The sequence below is a fragment of the Coptis chinensis genome, chromosome 3 (assembly GCF_015680905.1).
Source record: "Coptis chinensis isolate HL-2020 chromosome 3, ASM1568090v1, whole genome shotgun sequence".
NCBI lineage: Eukaryota > Viridiplantae > Streptophyta > Magnoliopsida > Ranunculales > Ranunculaceae > Coptis > Coptis chinensis.
In genome coordinates this window covers 37,762,616-37,780,144 of record NC_141458.1, presented here as the reverse complement: position 1 = coordinate 37,780,144, position 17,529 = coordinate 37,762,616, and the positions used below count along the sequence as shown (strand labels likewise).

The following is a 17,529-nucleotide window of genomic DNA, read 5'->3' as shown; positions in this document are numbered from 1 at the left end:
GACTAAGGAGTAAGGACCAAAATATCATCGATATATATTGGTATTTTGGTACATCGATATCGATATTTTTGACATATAACCATCGAATATAGAACCTTTTTTTTCCGATATATATCGGAATTTCTGATATAAAACTTTATATCGTTGATATAATCGATATATCTGATATTTACGATATATATCGGTTGACTTTTTGACCATTTTTTAATATAAATATGATATTTCCAATATATTTCCGATATTTTTGATATTTTAAATAGTTTGGACTGGTCACCAAAAAAATAGGATATATATCGGTTTTTAAGTACATCGATATATTCATCGATATCGATATTTTGGGCCTTGATTTGGACTATAACTAACAAGACATAGTCATGGGCCAAACAGAATAAATTGTGCTTCAGATTAAGCCCATAGCCCATTTAAAGCCCCAAGTTCAAAGGGCTTAAATGCATTCGCTTTTCTGCTCAATCCATCATTATTCGCTAGCTTCGTTAAATCGTCATTTGTCCTGTGCAAGGCCGAAAATATCGGCCGATATATTGATATATCGGCGATATATTTTGGTTTTTGTCCCCTCCGATATAGAGATATTAAGATATTAATAGATATATTGATATAATTTCAAACCGATATATATTGGGTTTTCCGATATATCAATATATATTGATCGATATATCCGATATATATGATTTTGACCGCCGACTTTGTTGACTTTGACCGATGTTTGATTGATTTATTATTATTTTTCCCGATATTTCTGATATATATCGCTATATATCGATGATATTTTTCGATATATTGACACAATATTTTTTTGACCAATCAACAAAAAGAGATATATTGACATTTCCGATATATTTTGTTTTTTGAAGGGTTTGAAATATCACCTGATTTCGAAATATTAGGCCTTGGTCATGTGCAGCTTAAGCGCTAATTGGGAGCAAGTTGGGCAAGAGCTCAAAGCGATTAATCCTATTAATCAGAATTAATCGCCTTAATTAATCTATAATACATATGCCACATAATCTTAATACAACAAAGTGAATAGCTCGTAAACCGTTTAATGTATCAAATATCAGGTTGTTGGACAAGATAATTTTGCTCAATTTTTCCAATTATCAAATATTTGGATAACCTAAAGACCAATTTTAGAAAATTCCAACAATAGGGAACTTTAGTGGGCGACAGGAGGTTACTTAAGTTATTCTAAATCCTTGATCCAGTGCACCAATGTTTACCACTAATAGCAAATTTTAGTAGGTGAGAATTTTTATCTCTGTTTTCCCTCCAAAATTTACTGAAACAGGTAATGAAACTCATCAGCTTCTCTTCTCAACTGATTTCTCAATATACCTTAATCTCTCTGGTAAAATCTTCAAGTCTGAGTTCAGAGAGATAGAAATTGCTTTTCCTTTCTGGTAAAATCCTACACTGTTAACAGTGTGAGTTCAAAAAAGAAAGACTCTCTTTGCCTGGGTACCAGCAAGCCAAAGATCTCAACGGGGAGTACTCTATTTTCTCCTCTCTTTAAACTACAAAAACTTGCTACATCAAATGGCTCCTTCACAACTTGGTTTAGATCCAGGTTGGCACCAAGCTTTCTACAAATCCACATCTGGTGCTGAATCCTCAGCCCAAGGTGCAAGAAGAAATGCCGCTGTCACACAAAATCAAGGAAGCACATATGCGGATATGGCCAGACCACCAGTCCAGAACCCAGTGGACATCTCCACTTTGCCTATGCCGACTAAAAAGGGTAACCATCCAGCCATCAAACTACCCATAAGATCTGTTGAAAAGGGCATTAAAGCTTGTAAACTATCCTTAGTGGGACGAGTTGATATGAAGTTAACTCTGGACAAAATTAGATCGGTTGTCAGCACTGATTGGGGATTAACTGGAAAAGTTAAAGTTTCAACCTTGGGAAAAGGATATACAAATTTCAAATTTGAAACAGAAGATGACTATAACAAAATCTATGGAGGAACATGGTATATAGCAGGCCAACTTCTGAGATTTACAAAGTGGACACCAAACTTCAACACATACACACATTGCCAGACTTCAGCCCTTGTGTGGGTGAAATTTCCAAGACTCCCTCTCGAGAATTGGGAAGCTGAAATATTGATGTCAATGGGAAGAGGACTTGGATGCCCAATCAGAGTTGACGCTAACACTCTTGACAGGGATAATGGATATCATGCTAGTGTACTGGTTGATATTGACCGGACAGAACCGATCCCAGATAAAATCTCAGTGGAAGTGGTGGAACATGGCATTGAATTTTGGCAAGAAATATAATTGGGTAAACTTCCAAAATTTTGCTCTCATTGCAAAATGGTTGGTCACCTAACTGCTGAATGTAAAAAACTAAGATCAGAGAAAGGGAAAGACCAAGTTCCAAACCAAGAGGATGCAAATGCCCCAGCAGGCCCTGCACCTTTAATCTCCAAAAGCCAGAGACGCAGATTAAAAAGACAAAATCAAGCAGCGGAATGGAGACCACGAGGAACTACAACATCACAAGAAAATGCTGAGGAAGAACCAGCAGTAACAGAAATATTGGTGGAAACGCCCCCTCCACAAAGTAACAATCTAAGTGCTTGTGAAGTGGTAAGCAATGCCCCAAGTACACAGGGAAATGTCCCTGTGGTGACATCTAATGCTACATCCCTACTAACTGTAGCGGTATGGGAACCTCTCTTGAATCCAACAACAGAGATTGTTGATATGATTCCTTCCACAGAGGAAGCCTGCCTCCAAATTTACAAGGAAACAACAGATTTGGATATAGAAGGATTGGGGAATGATGAAGCTGAACTCGAAGGTCATGTCTCTGAACAAGAAACTGAATACTTTGAAGAACATCTGTATCCATTACCAACAGCCTAGGAGATTACACCCGACGAGAAAATATTGGAAACGCCAGCAAGCAAATCCAATCCTCCTTTTGCAAACACAAGATCCAAGAAGTATAAACAACAACCTAATACTTCCAAGAAAAAAGATAGAGGCAGACCCAAGGGGTCAGGAGGGAAAAAAAAGCACAAAAACTCAAGATGAGTGGTCCTATAGGTTTATGGAACACGAGAGGCATAAATGACTCTCATAAAATGCAAGAAGTAAACAAAATGAGGATAGAGAATAAGGTGACTATTCTCGGTCTCACAGAAACAAAAGTAAAAGATGAGAATTTTGGTTCTATTAGTCAAGCCTGCTGCCCAAAGTGGGAAGTAATTAACAATTATGAGCATGACCCGAATGGCAGAATATGGGTTGCTTGGGATTCGTTTGAAGTCCAACTTCAAAAGATTAATGCAAGTGACCAATACATCCATGTCATGGTAATTTTGCACTCAAATGTCTCTTTTTACCTTACTATTATTTATGCAAGAAATGACAGTACTTGCAGGAAAGAGCTTTGGAATGATATTACATGCCTCACCCAGAATGCACAGCCTTGGTGCTTAATGGGTGATTTTAACAATGTCATGAAAGCTGAGGAAAGAATTGGAGGAGCCCCATTCCACCCTTGTGAGATAGAGCACATCACTGACTGCTTCCAATCAAATGGACTCATGGATCTCAAGTTTTTATAGGTCACTTTTACACGTGGTCTAATAAACAAGAAGGAAAGAATAGAATTATGACAAAGATAGACAGATGCATGGTTAACTTGTCTTGGCTCAGTGTGCATGGAGGGACTGAAGCTGAATTTATCTCTCATACGACCTCAGACCACACTCCAATTATACTCAGATGGCATAACTTTGTGAAAAGACCCAGCCCTTTTAGATTCTTCAATGGCTGGGTCTATCATCCAGAGTTCATGACGATTCTAAAGGAAACATAGGAGATGAGAATTGATGCTAATCCCATGTACGTCCTTCTCCAAAAGCTCAAAATTCTCAAGCTGAGACTCATAAGCTGGACAAAGCTACATTTCTCAAGCCTCCACACAAGGGTAGAAGCGACCAAAGAAGAGATACAATGTATACAGAATCTCTTACAGTTGAACCCGCTAGATCAAACTCTAGCAAGAAATGGATAAATATGGGGATCTTGCAAAAGCAGCAGAACTGGAGATCAAATTAAAATCATCACATGACTGGTTCATTCAAGGTGATAAAGGTACTGCCTACTTCCATGACTGCTTAAAAGAAAAGAAAAACCGAAGAGCTATTTGGTCCATAACACACAAGGAAGGAAACACAGTCACCAATCAGGCCCAAATTATCAGAGTGTTCATTGATTTCTATACAGATATGATTGGTAGCAATGCTAGATTACAGGTGGACCTTGAATTTTTCAACAACCTCACAGTAAAAAATCATCTCAGTAATGATCTAATCCACATTCTCGATGCGGACATTACGCCTGAAGAGATAAAGAAGGCCTTATTCTCTATGGATGATACAAAGGCCCCTGGACCTGATGGCTTCAACTCCTTCTTTTACAAATTTTGTTGGCAAATTGTGGAACAAGATTTCATTTGTGTTGTTACTAATGTCTTCAATGTAGGAAGAATGCCAAGAGGGGTAAACTCCACATTCCTATGCCTTATACCTAAGCAACAACATCCCTCCTCAGTGACACAATTCCGACCTATAACATGCTGCACTGTCATCTATCGATGCATTACAAAAGTCATCACCAACAGATTGCAATTGGTCATCTCTGATTTAGTCTCATCAAATCAAACAGCTTTCATCCCTGGAAGGAGCATACAAGACAACTTACTTCTCTCCCATGAGCTAATAAGAAGCGATGAAAGAAATCGCTTATCTCCGAGATGCACCATAAAGCTTGACATACAAAAAGCTTTTGACATGGTAAGCTGGGAAACTATCCATAACATGTTGGTTAGACTTAACTTTCCTCCTAAAATGTTAAGTTGGATAGAATTATGCATCAAGACACCCCATTTCTCCTTGCTTATAAATGGCTATGTTGAAGGATATATTCAAGGGAAATGAGGTCTACGGCAGGGAGATCCACTCTCGCCCTACTTGTTTGTGATTGTTATGAAAATTTTGGGAAGTTTACTCTCTCAAGGCATGAATATGAACTCCATCAAGTTGCATCCAAAATGCAAAAAGATAAGACTCACGCACTTATGTTTTGCTGATGATGTCATGATCTTCTGCAAAGGAGAGGCTCAGTCTATCATTGCCATCAAGGACATTTTGGATACTTTTGCAGCAGCTATAGGACTTTCTATGAACCCCTCAAAAACTACCATGCTAGTTGGAGGACTAAATGATGTTGAAGCTTCAAGTCTTGCAAATCTTCTATCTGTCCAATTGATCAAACCCCCTATCTCATACTTGGGAATTCCACTGGTATCATCAAGATTGAGCATCAAAGACTGTCAACCCTTAATAGAAAGGGTCACATCCAGAATCACAGACTGGAAAGCAAGACTTCTTTCACAAGATGGTCATCATTGGTATGGGGGAAATTACACCCTAGAAACTCTTTCTGTACATGGCTACTCTTCTCAGGCTCGATTCAAACTCAAGATAGATTAATGCACAAAAAAGGCCTCACTCATTCACAATGTATATTTTGCGCTAACAGTCGAGAGAACTCAAAGCATCTCTTTTTTGAATGCTCTTACTCCAAACAAGTGTGGAATGAAATCAAGAAGTTCATGGGAATACTAACAGATGCAAGAAATGCGAATAGAGAATGGTCTAGTATCTTCAGAGCAGTTAATGGGAAATCCATAAATGTTGAGATCATGAAAGCTTTTATATGTGCAACTGTGAATGGAATTTGGATCGAGAGGAACTCTAGGAGGTTTGATCATATGCAGATGCCAGCCCATGGAGTTGCCCTTAATGTCATCACCACCACCAGGTTATACTTGCAATCTGAACTCAAGGAGATACCCGATATAGTGCAAAATCGAGACTTTCTGCAGAAGATTAGAGTAACAGCAAGAATGAAGGAATGCACTCACATCACCAGCATGTGGACAAGGCTCGAAGAGGATGTTCTGAAACTGAACTCAGATAGGTCAGTCACAGAAGACAAAACTGGCTTTGGAGGTACTTTACGAGATAAGAATGGAGAGGTCAAGCTAGTATACACTGGAAGCTTTGGAAACCCATCAGTGCTCTTTCAAGAGCTTCAATGTATAAAATATGGTCTCATTGGCAGTCATATCGATAATTACAAGCTCGTGATAGCCTCAGACTCCCTAAATGCGATCCATATTCTCAACAAGGAAACAAAACCACCATGGCACTGTTTGAACATCACAATGGAGATAAGGGAATTAACAACAAAATTCCAACAATAACCTTTCAGCATGTTTATCGAGAAACAAATAGGGCTGCTGATCACTTAGCCTCCCTCGGTAATTTCTTTTCTAGCTCTACACCTCAAAAATATATGTATTTTTTCCCTCCTTTTGATGATTGTTTGTCAATAATCATAGAAGAGGACAAGGAAGGTAAAATGTACTCAAGATTTTCATGAATACAGGTTAGGGTCTGCTAAAACCCATGCTTAACTTTTAAAATATATATATTTGGACAAGATTAGTTTGTTGATTTTTTTTTTCTTCGTTCAGCATACCACTTAATGAATTTATACTGTAATGATAAATATCACTGACACAGGAATTTTATCTCATAAAATAAACTAATATCATGGCCTTTGCATGATCCCGCTTCCTAACATGAAAACATGATTTATCATTAGCATGAACCCTCCCCCTTTTAATATGGATTCGTGGGTTTTTCTATTTTGGGTTTTTTTGTGGATTTAAATTTAAAAAACAAACATACAAAACTGGCAGAACTATTAAGCAGCGCTTTTGTTATGCCAATTTATCGGAAATCGGCCGATTAAGCGGAACAAATCGCCCAATTTGTGACACCTGCTCAGACCTCTATTTTTTTTTGCTCGGATCAGTCGAGTGGCGCATAGCGCTTATGTGCCGATTAAGCGGCGATTAATAGGCACTTAAATTGCCTAGGTGCAAAGATGATTGGAAACCTTGAATTTAAAACGCAGGTATGTGATAGAAAAACCTTTGTATATGTTTAGGGCTCATAGGTTATCATTTTATCTACATAGATCAGGCCCATAGGAAAGAATTGGGTGGGAATTATGGCTCTAAGCAGGTGTGGCTGGGAATTACGGTCCTAGGACAAAAAACATAAAAAGACAATTTTGCCCCTTTTAAGTAATTTAATGTAAAAAAAAAACACTTGTAGCCGATTGCAGACATGGGTTTCTCACTCTCTTCTCACGTCCTCTCATTCTCGCTCTCTCCTCTCACGTACGCTCTTTCTCTCCTCTCACCTCTCCTACTTCTAGAAATTTTTTAAAAATTTGCAAAAAAAAAAAAAAAAAAAAAAAAAAAAAAAAAAAAAAAAAAAAAATCACAAAATGTAAAATTTTTGCAATTTTTATTTAATATTTAACCAATATATTAAATATTGATACATATTTGAAATTTTTGGAAATTAAACATAATTTTCGAAACAATTAAAATTTCAAAAAATAAATAAAATAATTTAAAATACAATTTTACATGTGCATACATGTATAGTGGTATTTGCATGTATGTTGTACATGCACATGGATAATGATGTGTGCATGTGTGGTATACATATGCATCATGATATTTGCATGTGTATTATATATACACTGCATGTGTATGTTTGGTATATACATGCAGTGCATGTGTGTTGTACACATGTTTAGTGATGTTTGCATGTTTGTTGCATACATATGCATAATGATGAATTAGAAATGCATAATGATGAAAAAAACACACGCAAACTAGTGTATGCATATGCAGTGCCGTCTCAACCCTTAGGCGAGTTAGGCGGCCGTCTAAGGCCTCAAATTTGGAAGGCCTCATATTTCCTAATTTATTATATTTGTTTATTATTATCTAATTTTATAAAAAAAAACACCAAAAAAGATTATGATAGTCAGTTTTTATAGGAGTGTGCTTATTTAATTAAATTATTTCATTGGAAGAATAAAAACAAATGGGAAATCCCACGTTTAGTGAAATAATCTCCACATTTTATGCATTTTCTTATTCTCTCTCTTAATTAAACTGTCTTAATTAAAGAAATTGTCATTACACTTCTCTCATTGAATCTTTCTCTCTCACTTGTTTTATTTCACTAATTTCAAGTTTAACCATTTGTCAATTTCACTTTTGAGTTCTAAACTGTTAATCATCAATTCATCATCTAATACTCACAGTTTTTGTGAAATTTGTTTTTTTTAAAAAAAAAATTTCAATATGAATCTATTATTTTATTTATTTATAGTTTTGATGTTTATTTGGTTACGTTCTTGTCGTTTTTTCGTTTGATTTGAGTCATGATACTAGATTTTCGCTCTTAATTTATAATAAAATGGTGAATATATAGTGAATTTTTTTGGTGATTATAGATGGCCTAGGAAATAAAGGCCTCGCAAATAAAGGCCTCGCCTAAGGCCACATTTTGGCTTGAGCCGGCCCTGTGTATATGAATGTTTAGTACATAATTTGGGTCTTTGTCATGTATATGCGTAGGGGCGGTGCGAAGCTTAAAAGCTAATAGGATTTTGGAGTCTTAATTAAGTATAATAAAAATCAAATAATTACATACTAGGAATAAGAGGAGTGAAGAACTAATGTTATGTAAGTGCAAGGTAGAAAGAAAAGCACATGCTTGCGAAGGTTAATTTGGAACAAAATTAAAATTTGGTATTTGTCGTGTATATTCTTGCGGCGCAATGCTTAGAAGCTAGGAAGATTAATTTCGGAGTTCTAGGTATAAAAAAAAATCAAAGAATTACCTATTTGGAATAAAGATAGTGAGGAATTGATATTATGCATGTGCAAAGTAGAAATAAAACCACATGCTGATTGGTATATATATGTGTCATATACACCTGTGTGCATGTGAAGCCTTAAAAGTTTAGTACAAAAATTTGGTCTTTGCCGTACCCCCATATAGTTGTAAAAACAAAGTTCCAACCTCGAAAATTAAGACTGCATATTGGTACAAGAGTGAGATAATAAACTAAACAACTCCAATCTAATATTTATTATACTATTATGATCCATTAATATGAAAAAAATGAATTTCAAATAAGATCTATTTATGAAAAAAATAGTTTCAATAGAAGAATATCTCTATAAAAAATAACATTAAGGAAACATTGATTACATTGAAGAACATAATGTGTATCACACTGTTTAAAACTGAAGAAAAAATATAACCTAGATTTGAAATTTTCAAAATTCAAAGAAAACCTAGATAAGGTGAATTAGAGAAAAAGATAAAAACAAAAACAAATTTAGATGAGAGACGAGTTGTCGAAAAAATAAGACCAATCACAATTTAGAATGCAACTTGAATAAAAAAAAGTATGAAGGTTGTGTATGAAATGTTGGGTTTACAATTCGAAATCTCTATTTCTTGTATTGGGGAGGAAGAATGTTATTTATTGAAAATAAATATAGCAAAAATAGAAAAATAAAAGAAAAAAGACATAAATAATGACCTAAAAATACAACATATTTTGGTGTTTTTTACGTTAAATGTAATGTATTTTTTTTCTTGTCTAAAAATATATCATACTTTCAATTTTTTACAATCAATATAATCTATTAAGTTTGATGGGAAGGCAAGCAAATTTTCTATTAAAAATGGTAATGTGAGTTGCACCCCCTTCTCATTTAACAAATATAATGATAATACCCTAAAAAATAGGTTAAATTTTCAAATTTCTTTATGGATTAGTGGATTATCCACACGAAATTTAATTATCGTGGATAAAAGAACGGTGTAAATAATATCCCTACTAGAAAACCGGCTAAGATATTACCTTCACCGAAACCTCAATAACAAAATTCATTCAATGAAGTTAATGCATTTAACACCGAATTGCATCAAAGTAAACCTTAACTTAAAGCTATTTATCAACAGCATGTAATCAAACAATTAGGAAATTCAATACTATACCTTTGACTAGGATATGGTCAATGAAGGTATCCTCCATAAATAGCCATTTATGGTGGATACCCTACACCATTATTATTTACTGTATGGGCTCAATTGAGAAAATGATGCCAGGTCAGCGGACATCATGAAGGAGGCAGGATAGTGTGATAGAGCAACAGCACATGAATTGAGCCTAGAGGAGGACCAGGTCTGCAGGGCAACGAATGGGGCAGCTTAGTGAGGCCAACCGAGAGGTAGGCGATTATAGCCGGGAAACCCTAGAGCGTGGACGTGTCTGGGGTACGGCAGAAAGGGGAATGGTTGGATGGGAGGACAGCTGGACGGCCAGGAAGCGAGAGGAAGGGGTATAAAAAGAATGAGAGAGGAAGGAAAGGAGGAGAGGCCGCACAGTAAAAGGGAGAGAAGAGAGAAAAAAGAGAGGAAAAGAAAGAAAAAGGGGGGAGAGAAAGAGAATAAGAAGAGATCCTTTTGGACTTATAAGAGAAGAAGTTTTTAGGTCAATACATTTGGCGCCGTCTGTGGGGACAGAGCAAAAGTGAAGTAGAGATGGCACCGAAGAGACAAGTAGGCAGACCAAGGAGAGTACCAGTGCGGAAAACGATACCAGAGGCGGGGGTAAAGGAAGAAGGAGGCGGGAGAGCAGATCTGGAGACAGAGGAGACGCGGCTTATGAGGGAGGAGATCGGGAGGCTAAGGGAGGAGAACGACGGGTTGAGGAGAGAGAAGGAAAGAGAAGAGGAAGGACTGGACGAAGAAGCAAATGATAGCTCGGGGGAGGAAGGAAAGGAGCCCAACCTGGTGGAAAATCCGGTGGCCGGCTTGACAATTGAACAGGTGCAAGATATGATAGACAAGGATAGAGAAGCGAACCAACAGAAGGGGAAAAGTTGTGGAGGAGCGGTTAGCCAGGTGGTGGCGGGGCTAAACCGCAACCCTTTGGCGGATGACATTTGGGCTTCTGAGGTCCCAAAGCGCTTTAACCAGCCTCGATTCGAGAGGTACGATGGGAAAGGAGACCCAACGGATCATATCCACCACTTCAGGCAACAGATGCCGTTATGGTAGGAATCGCGGTACGATGGATTGCGATGCATGATGTTCCCGGCCAGCTTGAAAGGCGGGGCGTTAGATTAGTACTATCGGTTGCCGGCGAGGAGCATAAGGAATTTCCAAGAGTTGGAACAAGCCTTTGTAGATCATTTCATACACCAGAAGAAGCGGGCGGTGGACATCGCGGCCCTGTTCAATGTGAGACAAAAGTCTACAGAGACAGTAAGGGAGTATCTATACCGGTTCAAGGTTGAGACACTGAAGGTCGAGAATTTGGATGAGAGGACCGCGGTTATCGCCTTTGAGCGAGGGTTGCGGCCGGGGATGGGAGTGCACCAGTCGGTCGCAAAAAATGAAATTGCAACGTTGCACGAGCTATATCCGCGGGTAGAGAAATACATCAAGTATGAGGATACTTTACCGAGGGAATCTAAGAGATAAGGGAAAGCTGTTTTGTCTTTGGATAAGGATAGGGAGCACCACAAAGAAAGGGCATCAGAGAAGGGAAGCGGTGGATACCGCAGTTACCCACCGAGGGTCGAAAGAGCACGGGAAGGAGTTCGACGGGAGAATAGAGAAAGGAAGCCATACCGGGAGATAGACACTACAACATAAGGGGTTTTCATCAACGCACCCTTTTGCAACGCCAAAAAATTGTTGCTAAAGGTCACCAATTGCAACGCCGTATGGGGTTGCTATAAGTTGGGCGTGGTATTGTGCATATTGTGCATGGATTTATCTATTGTGACGCCTCTTGCATGGAAAATGGATGTAATATATATTTTTTTAAAAAGAAAATGCAATTTTTCTAGAGGGCCTTTATCATTTACAATGCCATTGGCGTCGGTAAAGTTAATTTGACCTTTTGCGACGTCATTTGCGTTGTAAGAAATGTTTTATCTAATTTAGCATAGGTTTTGTTGTGATGAGAGTGGTGTTGCTAACAGACTCTTTTTAGGGTGGGTCTTAAATTTTTGGAATTGGAAGTGACGGGCGGGCCTATTTTTTATATTAGCGCTCGAACAAAAAACTAAAATGTGAAAGCCCGACTTTCTCTTTCTCTTACTTTCCCTTCAACCACCGGCAACCATATCGAACCACTCTCTCTCTCACAACAACCATCGCAATAACCACTCCTCCATATCTGACCGAGCTTTGATTTTCAAGGTTGGTTCTCTTGTTTATTTAGTTTTTTTTTTGTTCTCTTTGGGTTTACTCTACAAGGTAATTTTCTCAGTTGATTTAAAGTTGGAACTACTAGACAATGAACAAGTTGGTTATTTTTTTTTCTTTTAGTTTTCCTTTCGATTTCTGGTTGTTTTTCTTTAATTTGTTTCAATTGCTTACTCTAATTTGGTTTTAGGAAATGAAATACAGTTTGGTTTAGGTGTTGGGTTATTCAGAGCTTCGACTCTTGGTTAATATCCCCCTCATGTTGGTTATTTTATTTAGGGATTAATATAATTAATCGACTATTGGGAATCTAATTCTTATGTCTATTTGTTTAGGTCTCTTGTTGTTCGATTTTGGCTGCATCGACCTCGACAAGTGAGTCAAGTATTCTTCTTGTTTATTTGTATCTTTTGTAATTGCTGTACATTTCGAATTCTATTGCATATTGAAAAATGTAATATTTTATTTTCTTATCTGGAAATTGTGTAATGGAATGTGCTTGATATTTATGTAAGGATGTGCAAAGTTCAAACAATCCCATACGTTTACTGACTGTTGTGTGGTGGTTTTCTCTCACCTTTGTAGTAAAAATCTTGTATCATGATACAATGCTGAGTTTATGATTCTAGTCTTGCAAGTGTCAGTCGATAGTTTGTTAATTCATTTATGATTTCCTTGGCAGAATAAATAATTGTTTGGAGGTTTGTTTTGGAACCAAAATCTTGGCTTTTGAAATCTTGTCAAGTTTCCAGCATTCAAATGGTAGGATTAGGATATCATGTTTGGTTGCAGTTTTGTAGTTTATATTTCTGTTTTAGGTGGGCATACCTGGGTGCTTCTGGGATTTATTAGTTTGTTTTGCCACATGTTGGACTCATTTGTAGTTCTCAAGCTAGAATAAATTGTCTAGTTGCTAATATTTTCTTTGAGACCAGTTGCTTACTCGGCCTTTGTGTGGAGCTCTAAAGTGTTTATTATTTTGCTAGATTGTCAGACTACGTCACTTCTGATGGCAATATTTAGTGTTTAATCATTTTACTAGTACTTGTATACCCCTAGTATTTGCCTCCCTTTTAATCAGTTCATGTGAACACAGAGATTGGATTTCAACATTCATATTCCCAAATTAAATTTTTACTGTTAACACTTATATTACTTTGATGTTGCAGCTGTGGCTTGGTTGAGACTGGTTCTTTTCTGAACGATCAGGCTCCTAATTAATGGTTATTTGGTCTTGGCAGGGACAAGTCATCTGTTCCTAGCATTTTTTTTTCAAGTTCTTGCGTTGCTGCAAATTCATTTTCCATGTGTTTTGGTCCGGATGGGATTGGGAGAATCAACTTTGGAGACAACGGTAGTGTAAGCCAGGACGAAACTCCATTGAACACGCAAAAGTTACCGCTAGTGGCCATATCTACCAGATCTTAATTATATATTAGAATTGACAAATTAAAAATGCTAGATAGCCTGAAAACTTTTGCTGAAAAAATGCTTGGCTAAACTTTTGAAAGAGAGTTGGTGTGATAAATCTTTTGAATGAAATGACCTAGGTTTAATTAAGAGAGCTGGTGTGATAAATATTTTTTGTGGTATTGTGGCTTAACTATTAATAGTATAAAAAAAAAATTGTATTTACAATTTTGATCTTTGAACATGTGAAGTAGACTAGGAACTAGTTTATGTTAGTTGGATATAGTATATATGGTTCATAGTCACGGATTTTTTTATGTAATTGTGCAACCCCAAACATTTTTTAAGTGTACATGTCCAAAATGTTACGAGTTATGACCATCGATACCAAATTGTTGACATTTATACATAGATATTAATATTTTTTCATGCATACTTCATACACGTATGAAGCATTACCTTTTCTAACCTACATGATTTGTGCTAGGTACGCGTTGCTGAGTACAACACTATCCACAGTTAGCTTAATATGATTAATAGAAAGCAAGGTGGAAGGTATGTATGATCATTTCCCTAGGCAGAATCCTCATTTACGATGAAAACTCCAATCTGGATTCTGAGTTATTCTTGAAATTTTTATTGCATCCCGAATCTATTACATGTCATCTCTCTGTATTGATGTAGGGCAGTTTGTATCAAGATTTGATGTAGCTAACTTAAGTCTTCTCAGGCATTGCAGTTTAGTTGTCCGAGATCTTTCTAATATAGTGAAGCCAGATGACTGGTTGTCAAGCTATAATACGCTAACCACTTTCGTGGTAAGTTCTCTATTTTTCATAAACATAATTGAGGTTAGCTTTAAGCCAAAATATTTTATTTCTCATTTGCTATCATAATATATGTAACAAAAATAGTAAATAATAAGTCTAAGGGCTTGTCTAAGTTTAAGTGATAAAGATGGAAAATAGTTAACTTGGCTTCTAAAAGTTTATGATCCTCAACTCCATATAACTTTTTATTTATTCTACATGTGCCTTTCTCCAATAGTCAAAAGACCAAAGAACACTCAACTCCATGAGTGTTTATTTCATATTTAAGTACACACTTAGTGTTGTTTGTTCTTGCAGATATAACCTTGTATGTTTACTTTGCTCTTTCATTTTGTTGTCATTATCTTGTTTTAGATGCAAGTGTGAGTTGCTCGTGGTCTGCATTACTACACGATTTCCATTTGTATTTTTCTAACTTCACGTAATGAAGTACTAACTAGTTCCTAGCAGTCTACTTATTTCAGTCTCTATAAGTTAATTTGTATTTGAATAAATTGTTCTAGTGGCTAACCTTTTCATTGAAAACTCCAGGTTCCAACTGTTTTCTGGTTGTAGGGATTTTACTTGGAATAGGGAGGGACTTGTTTTGAGAAGTTGAGAGATTTTCAATATTGTCCGGTTTGATCTTTCTTTGTCGTGGATTTTCTTTTCCTGTTAAATGTACCTTGGATTCACATGTTACGGTGCACTTTTGTTTTGACTTCTCATGATACTTATAAATTTCTAAGTTGGTATTTGCTTGGTATTTTTGTGGCATCGATGCAGTTGAGCACATGTGCATGCTAATTGTGACGGGTTGTTGTAGTTGTGTTGCCGCATCCTAGGTATGAGTGTTTGACACACTTGTTGAAAATATTTTTGCATTGCATACTATAGTACTTTTTAGGTTTACTGTCTTTAATTACTTTCTTATGCCTCTCTTTCTTTTATTTTTTTTAGGTACTAGATTGATGCCTCTCTTCTTATGCCTCTCTTTCGTCAGATGCCATATGATTAACGAAGAATACTAGCTTGGATGTATGGTGTTCAAATTTGAAGAAAATGCACATTTGTTGATTTTGCTAAGTTCTAGTTTTTAAGAAATTTGCCTAAACAAGTTGATAGTTATGGAAATTTTGTAAGATGATGTATTGGCAAAGACCTATGTGGTTGTGTGAAATACTTTTGTAGTGGATGATTTTAGTTAATGAAATTAATATATTTTGTTATAATCATTGTGAATTGATATTGGGTTGTATTTACGTAAATTGCATTTGGCACAATCTGCAAATAAAAAAGAATCAAAATCGTGCAAAAAACGTGGAGACATCTAATGCGGCTAAAAACACTCTTTTGCAACGCGTTAGAGCATAGCTAAAGGTACACATTTTGCCACGCTTGATGTGTTGTTACAAATTATCTATTGCAACGCCAGTCGTTGCTAAAAAGTTGAAATATTTTCAAAATCAATTAAATTTGAAAAATAGAAGTAACAACGAGGATAAAGTAGTAGCAATGACTAATGGCGTTGCAAAAAATTGAAAGCTTTTGCAACGCCCTATTTTGCGTCGCAATTTAGCTTTTGTGACCCACTTTTTAGCAGTGCCTCTGTGACGCCCTGTTTGGCGTTGCAATTGGTCTATTGTAACACTTTTTAAGATCTTTAACAACGGTATATGGTGTTGCAGATGAGCCCTTCTGTTGGAGGTGACGCCGCTGAACAGACCGTTGAGAGAAATATTGCCTTTGATTAAAAACTTGTAGGGGTATGAAGGTCCGCAGAATACACCAATAGAGCTGCCAGATAAACCGTTCTGTGCATACCACTAGATGCGAAACCATGAGACGGATGATTGTTACGCTTTGAAGTTGATGGTTCAAAGATTGGTGGAGAAGGGCAAGATGAAGGAGTTTGTGAGGGAAGCACAGAATGATGAGCGCCTGCCACAACAGGATCAGTTGTTGGGGACTATACATGTGATTTTCAGTGGAGAGGTACTAAGTCATAATGCACATAGAGATAAGGTGAGGAGGACTGCGAGCATTCAACAGATCAATGACAAGACTGCTATGCCGCGACCAAGGGTGGGGTCAGCCGAGGACAAAGACATGATCGTCTTCAGCAAGGCGAACTTGCAGGCAGTGGACTCCTCACATGAGGACGCGTTGGTGATCACGGTGGCAATAGGTAATTACCTGGTGAAGAGAGTGTTAGTGGATTGTTGTAGTGCGGTGGATCTATTGTTCAAAGGAGCTTTTGAAGAAATAGGAGTGGATCCTAGTCAATTGAGGCCTCCCCGCACTAATTTATACGGGTTCAATGGAAGTATGACAGAGCCTATGGGGGAACTCTTGTTGCCGGTAACCACGGGTCCTGTGACGGTATTCGCGCGGTTCATGGTGGTGGATTCTGCCTCCCAATACAACGCTATCTTGGGGAGGAGGTGGATTCATGAGATGAAGGCCGTCCCGTCTACCTATTATCAAGTGATACGGTTCCCAACTCCAACTGGCACATATGAAGTCCACGGTGATCAGGTGATAGCCAAGAACAGTCATAGGGGGACAATGAAGCGATTGGTGCACAGAACAAAGAAGAAAGCTCCTACCCAAGGAAGAGGTAGGCATAACAGTTATAGATCGCCTCTGCAGAGAGTAAGGGGGAACCTGTGGAGGGTCCGAAAACACTAGATGAAATTGAAGTGGTGAATATAGGGGATGGAGAAGAAAAGAGGCTCACATCGGTAGGTGATAAGTGCTCAAAAAGTGCTATTTAACCCTCGATTATGCCTCTTGTTTAGCCATCTTAGTGAACTAATAGTGTTTATAAGTTGTGTTTTAAGATTCTACAGGTGAAAAAGAGAGTTTTGTAGAATATTAGAGAAAATGGGGTAAAACGAAGCAATTCGGAGCATCAATGATCACATGGGAGGTCCGTGGACAATCATGGAGAAGGCCAAGGAATTGGAGCTATTAAATATGCGACTTGGACCTATTTTAAAGTCTATTTGGAAGCCCAAGGCCAAAGGATTCGTTGCTTGGACCAAAGCCCGCAAAAGAGGATAGAAGGATAGAGCAGAAGAGAGAAAATC

The 17,529-nt window shown here is 37.3% G+C and overlaps 1 protein-coding gene across 1 annotated transcript; it reads left to right on the top strand.

Moving 5' to 3' along the window:
* The first annotated feature begins 16,267 nt into the window (after positions 1-16,267).
* On the top strand, positions 16,268-17,128 carry LOC147509480 (uncharacterized). Its single transcript, XM_086597827.1, has one exon. It carries the CDS (start codon positions 16,268-16,270, stop codon positions 17,126-17,128), a length of 861 nt encoding a protein of 286 aa, XP_086453953.1.
* Positions 17,129-17,529: the final 401 nt, after the last annotated feature.

Coding starts and splice junctions, on each gene's coding strand:
- LOC147509480 (XM_086597827.1), top strand. CDS start 16,268: ATGCGAAACCATGAGACGGATGATTGTTACGCTTTGAAGTTGATGGTT.